This window comes from Pelecanus crispus, chromosome 11, assembly GCF_030463565.1.
Source record: "Pelecanus crispus isolate bPelCri1 chromosome 11, bPelCri1.pri, whole genome shotgun sequence".
NCBI classification, from domain to species: Eukaryota; Metazoa; Chordata; class Aves; order Pelecaniformes; family Pelecanidae; genus Pelecanus; species Pelecanus crispus.
In genome coordinates this window covers 1,969,684-1,980,998 of record NC_134653.1, presented here as the reverse complement: position 1 = coordinate 1,980,998, position 11,315 = coordinate 1,969,684, and the positions used below count along the sequence as shown (strand labels likewise).

Sequence of the window (11,315 nt, the reverse complement as noted above, 5' to 3'; positions counted from 1 at the left end):
GAATGTTTTGTTCATAAAAGATGAGCTCTGGCCCCCTTCCCCAGTTGGGAAACAAGCTGCACTACAACCATTTCTGTTCCTTTGCCTGCACAGACATCACTGTAGGGAAGGGTCAGAGATGAGGTTTAGCCAACAGAGTTTTTTATTCTCACAGCTGTTCAGCAGATCCAGCCAATTCATGTGTTTGATGGCCAGTTCTCCACTACCCAAGCTGATCTAACCTTTAAAAAGAAAAAAAAAACCCCACCACCCCAAACCAAAACCAACACATCAAATCAACCCAACCCACCCACAACCCAAAGTCCCCAAACAAACACCAAAAAAATCAAAGAGCTTAAAAAAAATACCTAAGATAGGGGGTTCAGATAAGTGACATTCACGTGGCTGCACCATCCCTACCCAGTACCGATAACTGTAGCTCTGGATTTCATGGGTGACTCCAAGTCACTTACTCTCTCTGGGTTTCACTCCCGCTTGGCAGGGTGGCTGCAGCGCTCTGCCCGCTACAGCTAGCCCCGGCGTGGGGAATAACGTAAGAACGATTGTGAAATTTTCACATACTACATTGCAGGATAAATACCTGCCTGAGGGAGAATTAACTGAATCCGAAGTGACCTCTAACTCACACAGGAGCTGCCGGATCTGCAGCTGCCCTGACTCGCCCGATAAGTTAAACCACTAAATCCTCTCCCGCTCACTCCAGTAAAGCCCCTCCTGGCTCCCCGGCCTCCCTGTGCAAGCTGCAGCACGAATCGGGGTTACCCAGGGAAGCAACGTTTGCATGCCTGTTCTGTCGGGATCTAACAGCGTCCTTGGAAAGCGACAGTCCCAAGCCCTGACACTGCCCACGGCTCCTGCGGGACTTCGGGAGGACGGTGCCGGGCTCCCGGTCGTGGCGCTGGCCCAGGGCTGGGGCCGTGCCCCCCACCCCGCGGGCGCTAGTGCACGCTCGGGAGAGGGAGCAGAGCCTGGAGGGCCGGCCGGGAGGATGACTGCTGCATGGCTCGCTTCGTGACGGTGCTGCACTTCTGGAGGATCTCGTGGGCTGAGGGGCGCACAGGCACCTTGGGGACGCAGGTGGCCAAGTCTGGGTCAGTGAGGGAGTGGCTTAGATCAGCTGCAGAGGACTCCACAAAGCCAGAATCTTTCCTGTCCTCGTGGGTGAGGTGTGGAGACTTGCTGCTGTGCGTGGCCAAGGCGCTGCCCAGGGGAGAGCTCCTGGCCTGCTCGACTTCGGGCAGAGATCTTGACAAGTCAGGCTTCCAGCTCAGCCGGCCGTCCCGCTCGCTGCTGCTCCCCGAGCTGAGGGATGAGCTGTCCAGCTCCAGGTCCGGGGTGGAGCTGGCCCTGGGCAGACACCTTGATCTGCTTCTCAGAGAGCTCACGTCCGCTTCGGTCCGGTCAAGGGAAGAGCAAGCCTGCACCCTGCGCTGTCCCGCAGCCTCACCCTGCGGCTGGGGAGCTATCAGGGAGGAGCAGAGGTTCGGGGTGGAGACATTGAGCCCGCAGCTTATGATGGTCTGGAGCTTGTGGTGAGGATTCTTGTAGGGCTGGAGGCATATGGAGGGCATGTAGCCGGTACAGCCGTTGTATCTGAAGGGGAAGGGTGAAAAGCAGCACTGAGAAGAGCCCTTCTCCCAGCTCAGAGTGAGCTTCTCACTCAGCTCACTCTCCCCTCTGAGTGAGGACTCAGCCCAGTGCTGTACACAGGGCATGAGGAAGGGGAAACCGTCCTTAGCCAAGGGCGGTCAGCTCAGGGGGAGCTTGGGGAGGAGCGGGTGAGAAGCACCTGCAGCAGGTAACCAGCTCCCTCGGGGAACGAGAGTTTTGGAAAAGCCTCCTTACCGGATCAGCCACCAGCCATTGTCGGATTTCCTGACCACCTCCACGACGACGCCGTTGTTCAGCGAGAGCTCGTCTGCCTTCTGAGACTCGTAGGCCCGCACAACGAAGTACAGGCTGCCTGCAGAGAGAAGGGGGAGGTCGGTTTTGCCTTGCAGAGAAAACGCCTCCCTCTCCGTGAGCGACCAGCTCAGCAGCCCTGGGGAGCAAGGGAGAGCTGCGTGACAAGCGTCCCTGGGAGGGACCGATTTGCTCAGAGACCCACGGCTGGTGGCAGAGCTGATCAGAAGAGTCAGAGATCCAGGCAGGGACCCCAAGCAATGGTCAAAGTGGTGGGGTTTTTTTTTTTTTTTACAGAATTCATTTTTTGAAGGAGGAAGGTGGTGTCCCGGGGAGCCAGCGGCAGACTTACCCTCCTCATTTGAGCTGAGGGCATTCTGGATGTCTTTGTGGACGTCGATCTCTTCCAGGTATGAGGCTGGGAACCAGGCTATCTGCTTGTCTGCGTTTTCCACTAGCCACCATCCTGCAGCAAACAGAAAAAAAAAAAAGGGGGGGGGTTTAACAGCCTGCAAGTAGGCAGATGACTGTAATCCCTGGGTAGGGGCTGCTCTGCTGCAAGAGAGCAGAGGGACATTCTGCAGAGCAGCTCAGCGCCTGGCCGATGCCGTGCTGATGCTTTGTTCTTTCCTCCCGTGTAAATCCGGGTACAAACACCCACCCGCGCCCGCGATGCCACCCACTCGGCATTTACCAAGCTATGAATCAGTCTCCACCATCCATCCCTGAAACTGAAGGATCCCTGTCATGCATACCAGTCATGTCCTTGATTAACACTTCAATAACTTCCTTCTTAGCGACTTTGAAAGTCTTGTTCTTTGTGTCTTTGGTTTCAAAGGTTTCTATGCATCTGTAGCTCTGGGATGCCTGGGGGTGTGTAATAGAGGAGACCTGCTGCCATGACTGGTTTTTCTTTTCCCCTCCAATTTCTGATGGCATGATCACAACACTGGAAAGTAAAGCTTAATATCAGTTTACCGAAAACTCACATGGAAGGTTGAGTTTAGTGTTAGTTTTGGTAAAATGTAACTGCTGTTTCTTTTCTACCCGTAGTCTGTAACGTTTCTGTTTCATGAAGACATATGCAAACAAAAAAATACAAATATGATTTCATACCTGTTTTCAGGAAAGGATGGATCTAGGTCTTGGGTCTGTGCCTTGAAAAACTGAATCACGTCTTCACCCTGGGAGATTTTAGCATCCGTTTTCAGTAGCTCCTGGGAGTAAGTTTCCAGCAGTTTCAGTATCTCCAGGCACCTGTTCAGCTTCCTGCTCTTCCTCTGCTTCACGTTTACATCTTTAAAATAACAAGAGCAAAGCTGGGGTAAGACAGCAACGGATCCGGATGCCTTGAGCGCAGCATGCTTTGCCTGAACACGGGGGTGCCCTCACCTACCACCCCTCCCCGCACAAGCCCAAACTGCAAGAAGCCGAGACAGGAGCTGCCTCCCTGTCATTTTTAATAGCTCCTGATACCATTTTTGAATATCTAAAATTTATCTTTGTTCACATGCAAATGTTGCAAGCCGTTCTGGGGCAATGTTTAAGTTACCAAGTGCAATTATCTATTAAAAAAAAATAATAATCTGTCTGGGTTACTTTAAGTCAGTAGTAGACCCAAGCACGTTGATGTAAGCCAGCAGTACCACGCCACGAGCGGGAGCGAGCTCTTCATCTGTTCCAGAGGAAGGTCAGACTCAGAGGCTGAAGTCTGTGTCAGCAGTTACGGCTGTCCGCAACAGCTCTATCGTGTTTGTTGGTCCATCAGAGATTTGGTCTCCTTACCTTTAAACCTGGGTATTGTCCGGTCAGATCTCTTGAGTGAGCCGCTCTCGATGGGGAATTTTCTCTTCAGCTCTTTCTAAAAGCAAGGGGGAGGAGAAAATAGTGATGCTTCGCAGCCCTGGCTCCCCTCCCCAGGAATCCTATTTTCAGGGAAATATTCACTTACATGGAATCTCTTAAAGTCTTCAAATGTCCGGTAGATGAGAATGTTGTTCTGATCTGACCAAGACACAAACATCATGTAGTTCTGGAAAAATAAAAGGGAAAAGGAGCGCATTTTTTTAAATTACAGTGTTCAATATGGGATGTTTGCAAGCAATTGGCATTTGCCAGGACCTGTGGTTTATTTCTAGCTTCAGGCTGCAAGACCATCACATTAAAAAAAATTAAACATTAGCCCTACAGAAATATTTCCTTAATTTTAGGGCCCCAAATGGGTAATCATTGTTGAAACCAGAAGAAATTTATGACACTGTGAACAAGAAGGCAGCAGAATCCAAGATAAATGTTTTCTTATGATATTAAGATCATTAAAAACCAACTCCAAGACCCCTGTCCTAGATCACAAGGTTCTAATCCAAACACTGTGGGGAAATGAGCAAGTATAGCCCTGTAAGAGTAACTCAAAAAAAAAAACCCCAAAGTTTCCCAATTTGTAAATATTTAAGGAGGAAAAAAAAAAAAATTCCAACAAAAAAACCCCATTAAAGTACCTTCTGCTTGCTGCATTGCATCAAGCCTACAGCCTTCACATCCACCGGGTACCTGCTGCAGCTCATCTTCCCCAAGCCTGCTCCTCCCTCCCCAGGCAGCTGGAGGCTGAGCAGAGATGCAGCTCCAGGCACGACTCCCGTGGTTAAATACGCTGGAGCGGGAGGCAGGGCGCAGGTGTTCCTGTGCTTCCTCCTCCGCCCAGTAACGCTGGCAGAAACTCCGTAATTTGGTAATTCGGCAAACTACCGCGTGCCTTTTACCTGCCCCCTTGCTTTTGACATGCAAATAGTCCTGGGTGCAGATAGCAGGGGCATAGTTCAGAGAGCTGGGGAGGAGAAGCATCTTATCTTATCTTATCGCATCCTTATGAGAATAGTGCTGGTAAGCGAGGCTGGCCCTGCGGCTGGGGCCGTTTATCATCCCTGGGTGTCGGGCAGCAATACCTGCTGTGAAGTGGAGTACATTTCCAGGGATGGACGTGTTGTGTTTATGGCTATATTGCATGGACGTGCCTGTTGGAGTTGCCTGCAGCTTGGGCTGCGCTCACACCAGTCCCAAAAAACTGATTAAGAACGCGGCTTGTTGTAAAGTACAAATTAGGGGTGACTCGATGCATGCCAGCTGTTAAAAAATCTCTTTTCTTTACTGCTTTGTCCCATCTGCTAAGAGACTTCACTTCAAAGGGAAGTCTGGGAGCTGTATCAACGTTTGCATTCTCTCAGAAATTAATGGGAGATGCTGATGCCAACGTTGCCAGAGCAAAGGATGAACAAATACATCCCCCAGTGTGTAACTTAAAAAGTCCCAAAGCTTCTCAGGTGTAAATACACGATGGAGACTGGGCTCCAAATGCTTTGTGCTCTGTTCTGTGTCAAGCCAGGTGTCCATACCCACCCGGGGCGACCAGCAGCTCTTCCCATGGACCAGCTCCTCGCTGCCCGGAGGCACTGGTAATTACAGCCCTGAAAGCCTGTCCTTTCGCTGAACCGCTGCCTTTAGCGTGCCTCAGGTTATGACTTGGCTGATGGGCATCCGTGTGATCAAACCGCCTTCTCCGTCCTCCCTCCCCCTCTTCTTTGATGAAGCCTCAATTGAATCATTATCATTATTGGAGCCCAAATTGAGAGGCTCAGCCCTGCCTTCCCTTTCATTTCCCAGTTACACCTGGTGTCCCAAAACCCTCAGAAACAGCTGCGGATGATTTTTCATCTACCAAAATAAACCCCTCAGAACTGGAATAGGAAGCCAAACAAGCTTCCTTCTGGATGATGAGAAAAATATGGTGAGCAGGGCCTCGGTTTGCGTTTCATGAGCACGTGAGGCAGCTCCTGTGCAGCAGGATGGCAGTTTCTGGCAAAAAAGGAAGTGTTTTCATTGCAGTTCGACCTATTGCTCCTGGATATCTGTCTTCCGTTGGGAAGGCAAAGTTGTACAGAGAGCACTTTGGTCCTGTGTGCAGGTTTGGTGGGAAAACCCCTTCGATGGCATCTCCAGGGCACTTCCTGGCTCATGGAGCCAGAGAGGAGCTGCCCTGCAGAAAGGCAATGCAAAGCAGGTTGCTGCCCTCAACGGCCCCGGAATCGGACCCTCCATCCCTCTGTTCACAGAGGGTCCAGCAAAAGCACCTGTTGTTAAATCTACCTGGCTCAAAAGGTAAGGTATGGAGAGAGAGGAAATCACTTCATCCAGCGAGTTTATTCTTTACGATCATGCTTATCTAGAAGCTACCAGGCGGCAAAACCCCTCATGACTCCCTGTTATCATGCCCACGCTCACAGGCTTCTCCTTGGCGGCCAAGCTGGGGTCAAGCTCACCTTTACATGGCTCTGTTACGTGGTTCTCGGAAAAGCTGGAACCGAGACTCTCAACAAAGCACGTTTAATTGGTTTCCCAACTCGGAGCAAACACAAAAGACAATGTATTTACAAGAGCATAAAGGTTTAAACATATTTACCCTGAATGGGAAAAAGCAAAGACAATTAAGATCTTAGAGGAGCTGCAATCTGTATGCACAGGAGATGGCCAGGGGAGGTTCAGAGAGTGCGTCGCTCCATGTCGGCAGGTGCTGCGGGTGTTGGTGAAAACAAGAAAAGTCAGAAACGGCCTTGGTTTTGGCAATTGCTAGTTCCATAGTGCCGTATTTCGCCATTCCTGGGGAATTCAAGTAGAAGGGTGGCTTGGAAAACATATAATGCAATGTTAGAACAGGAAGGTGAAACTACATGGGGGTTTGCAAGTCACCTGAGGCTGAAGAGCCAGCCATGCAGTTTGGAAAGCTGGTTTTCCGGAGAGATTGGCTGGTGACAGGGAACTCAGATAAAGCAAAGTATGAGCAAAACTACTCAAAACTCGGTAATTAGTTCTTGAGAAAGCATAGTGCAGAAGCAAAGGTCACTGCAATGCAGAACAGAGGTATGGGGGGGAGAATGGCCAAGCACTACTGGGAGATAACACTTCTGGTGTCATCCCAGAGAGCTCAGTTCAAGGCTCTGCAGTTGTTATAGCAGCGCTGTTGCCTTCTTGTAGTCAAGTTTGATGTCAAGAAACTCTGCTCAAGAGATTGATCTAATGAGTCACATCATATCAGTCTAAAGTGACACTCTCTGCGAAACCAAAGTAAGGGTCATGCCAGGTTGTCTCCGGATCAGCCCAAGCGCTCCTCAACAGCGTTGCTGCACCTCCTTTGCAAAACCCCGACAGGTTGGGGCCATTTCTGTTGGGAAGGATGGATAACTGATTAGAAAAGCCATTAATTCCACTTCTTTACTGGATATGTTTGAGCACACATAAAAAAACAAGACAAAACACCATTTTCTTGACATTGTCAAGTTTACTTTGCGTCTTCTAATACTTCTATATTATCCTGCCACAAGTTGGTACCTCCTGATGTGTAATTATTAACTGAAGGGTAGGAGCGGTCTGCCCGGAAGAAGTAAAACTCGGCAAGTAGTGCTGGGCGCTGCTATTTCATCATCAATATTTATTTACATAGTTTTTGAGGACAGCAGTTACTTTTTTCTTTAGTTGTTTTACAAGGTACAAAAGAGATCATAAATTAACAAATAATATATAGGAGCGGACTGTCCAGCTTTGACAAGACTGAGGAAACACAAGTTTTCCTCCATAATAACTGCAGACGTTTTGCAGCGTGCTTCAAGAAAGCGACGCATGCCTCGCAAAGGTTGAGCTCTGCCTCCTGCTACTCGAGGAACATCGCTACCACCCTAAAACAGCGGCTCTGGGTATACGAAATGCTGTTTGCGTCACAGAAAGTGACTAAGGTGCAGTCACGGGGAGTCACACAAGAGTCCCTGCCCCAAAGAGCCCATGGTCTGAAGGACATGGTAGATCATCCAGTGGCTTCAGGGAGTCCCCCTGGCCACCTGGGCTGTTTCCTCCGTTACTTCCATTACAAGACCAGCTCCCTTCTACTGAGCGTAAAATGTCCATGGCAAATAAACCCTGAGCATCTGGGTTTCTTTTCATTTCAGTATGGATCAGGAATAACTTAATCCGGAGCGTTTAACCAGAGTAGAGCAGCCTAGGTGGGACAAGTGCCTGGACCAATCCTTCCCTGTGTCCGATGAGAGCCAGAAGTAGAGTTTGAGCACTTGGGGGTAGGCAAAGCCAGCTCTTCACCAGCTCCACCACAGCCATTTTCAAAGTCTAGCAAGCCATGGCCTCATCACAAATGCACACACACAAAAAAGAGAAGGAGCCATGTTAGGAACGTCCTTTACCACGTACAGAAGTCAGGTCCGGGCTGGTTAGTGACCTGTACATCTCATGGCTGCAGATGTGTGGGACCCTATATCCTGCATTTCTCTTTCTACGCCCAGCACAGGAGGAACTGCTGCTGGTTAGACTCAGTGACCAGAGAAAGGCAAAGAGAGAAAAAGTCCTCAAACCACCCTTGAGATACTACGGCTGCAAGAAAGAGATACGGAAAGGAGCCGCGGGGGGGCCTTGCCTGGAACGACGCCGGTAGGAGAGCTTCATCTTTTCCCACCGTCACCTTCAGGATCAAAACCTGCCTTTTGCTGTTCTTGAAGGTCTCCTGCGATGACACATGACCTATCAGCACCTTTAATGAAAAGCCCAGCTGCTAAAAGCTGATTTTTAAGAGTACAAAGAGGTTTTAGACTTCCATTAAATAGAGAAACAGACCCTTATTTAAAAATTGGAAAAAAAAAAAATCAAACGCTGGAGTTGACAAAAATATCCTTCACCTCATAAACAAAGGAAGCAGTTGAATTTTCACACAGGCTGGGATGAGAGATTTTGCAATACCTAATCCAGAAGAAGGTATTTCATTTCCTCCTAATTTCAGTAGCTGCTGCAGGCACTAAAGCATTTTTCAGTGGCCAGATGAATCCGATTCAGAAATACTTTGAGCGCACGCATCAGCGCAGCACTCCTCCACCCCCAGAAGCGGCTGCATTGCAGGAGCTTCAGAAGATGCACGTCCATCTTCAGTGCAGGGGCTCACTAACTACTCGTGGGCAGATTTACTTCATGAGAAACAGGGCTCGAGCACGAAGAGCCGTGGTACCCGGCACTGTATGCACAATAATGGGAGCTGGACAGCAGGTATCTGCACCGGGGCTGTGTGCAGGACCTGCCTTTCCAGGTGATGAACTTGCAGTAGCTGCACAGCACCAAGAATGGATTTTGCAATAACTGCAAGCAGCGTTTTCATTCGGATCACAGTGAATTGCTGCAGCTTATAACAGTTTCCTCCTGCTACTGAGACCAAAGATCCATTAAGGCTGAGTGCGTTTCTCTGTCCTTCACCAGCTCCGGCTGGTAAGGCAGCATTTGCTGGAAGGAAGAAAAAGTAATTTTGCAGTGCTGCTACCTGAGCTGTCTTAGAAAGTCCCAGCCAGCCAGGCCTCCTACGGCGGTGCTGGGAAAAGACAGCTCTCATTTTCTACAAGCCCTTGATCTGCGTTTTCCGCAAGGAAACTGCACGCGATCGCCGTGGCTTCGTGAGCCAGCACGTGGAGAGGCACATCAGGGGCTGGCTTCCTCGGGCACTTTCGTTCTCCTCTCTGCTCCGTGCCTGTTTCTGCTTTCCTCTGCCACCCTCCCAGCTCAGCGTGAGTCCCACTCCCTTTAATCTGCAATCTCCTGCGATGGACTCGTGCCCGGGGCATCCTGGTTATTGCTCCCGTGCAGGAGACCGGGGCTCAGGACACGGTGGTCCCGTGCCCCCTGGTCACTGACAGCGTGGCCACAGACAGACAGACGGTATAAAAACCACAGCATCACATCAAACTCCCTCAAACCTCACACCAGCCAGCTGAGAGGGGTGAAGGCAACAGAGCAAATTTTCCTTGAAATGCCCTTGGGATCCAGCCGCCCAGCCCAGGGAGAAAGCAGCCTTTCGCAGGAGGTTTGCTTACCGCCTGGGGCACGACAGACAGGCCCCAGTTTACCAAGCACTTGTTGCAACAATTTCATAGCTCCTTTGTAAAAGTGGCATGCTTTTCTAAGGCTGTGCAAAGGACAAAAGCGTGATTCAAGAAGAAAACTTCCAGGAAGGATGAGAATGTAACTTAAGCTGCTGCAAGAGAAACTTTCCTGCATCATTTCCTAGAGAAAAGAAAAAAAAAAAAAAAAGGTGTTTGATGAGCGCATTGTGTGTCACAAGGCCGACGCAGCGTGTGTACATGCTGGGACCTGGCTATGGGATGTGAAGGCAGATGGAAGGCAGGGTTGAGTTTCCAAGGGGTTGAGTTTCCAAGGGGTTTCAAGCCTCGAGGAGGAGCCACACGCTCCGAAATCCCTCGGGGGAAAATCCCAGCAACGCAACCTGTACGGCCGACGGCAAGCAAAGGAAGCACCAGTGAACGTGTAGAAATACTGTTTTCACTTGAGCAAAATCTATTCATACTCCATGCTAAATATAGTACTGTCTGATCAGAGACAAGACTGTTGTATTCCTCCCAGATTAGTCAGAGAAATGCTCATCCTATTCTCACCCTTTCCTCATTCCCCACTGCCATCGATATGCAAAGCGCCTTATCTCTCCCGGGCTTTTGACCCGCGCTGGTAGCTTACGTTAAAAGTTCACCTTTTTTCAGAGCGAAGACAAGTTCTTTGTGTTCCTTGCCCCCTTCAGAAAACAGGGAAAACAATATTTAATCTTCACGCAAAAGCCTGGTAGGAAGAAGAGTAATGTGGAAGGAGAACCGTTGTTTCATTAATGTTTAATTCTTAACGATCCAACACATTCTCACAGCAATTGTTATCTGAGAAAAATCTCCTCCTCCACCACTGATTGAGACTTACTATTGTCCGCATCCTTTGACCTAGTTCTAGAAAAAGGAATCACGCCAAAATTGGGGAGAGCTGCTTAGGGATGAGGAAGAAGATAGAAGCCACGAGGTGTACCTGTCCTGCACGGGCCAAGTGATTTTAAGAGCACAGCTCTCATAACAGCAGGGTCATTCATTTTTAGGAGACAAAAATGGGAGTGTCTGATAAGGAAGGACCCTCAAAATCCGCATGGGAAACAGCATGCTACAACGTTTTTTAATGAACTTTTTATGAACTTTTTTTAATAAACTTCAAATAGCATCTTCTTACGAAAACAAAGGGTGCTCCTATCGTGCCGTTGGTTCTGCCGCAGCAGCCCCTGTCCACGCTGGAGCCCACCCTGAACTCTGCTGGCGTTCCCAGAGGGCCGCCGGGCCGGTCTCCTTTCGCAAAGCCAAGAGGAACAGGAGCTGCTTGCTGAAGATTTTGTGCTTTATTTCTCAAGAGCTCAAAAGGAAAAGCCCAATTTTGCTGTGTTTGTGCTCAGAACGCATTAAGTGATTCCACGGATGCTCGGAGAGAGCCTGGGATGTAGGAGACAGACTGGAGCAAGACACAAGCATCAGAGGACTGGCTGTACCAACTTGCAGAAA

At 49.5% G+C, this 11,315-nt stretch overlaps 1 protein-coding gene across 1 annotated transcript; it reads right to left on the bottom strand.

The window, feature by feature from the left end:
- Positions 1 to 938: 938 nt before the first annotated feature.
- NOXO1 (NADPH oxidase organizer 1) lies at positions 939 to 3,943 on the bottom strand. The gene is made up of 7 exons (XM_009479370.2): positions 3,854 to 3,943; positions 3,688 to 3,763; positions 3,019 to 3,199; positions 2,658 to 2,851; positions 2,255 to 2,368; positions 1,846 to 1,963; positions 939 to 1,593 (listed from the first exon to the last, which is right to left on the bottom strand). Exons 1-7 carry the CDS (start codon positions 3,926 to 3,928, stop codon positions 939 to 941), a joined length of 1,413 nt encoding a protein of 470 aa, XP_009477645.2. The 5' UTR covers positions 3,929 to 3,943.
- Positions 3,944 to 11,315: the final 7,372 nt, after the last annotated feature.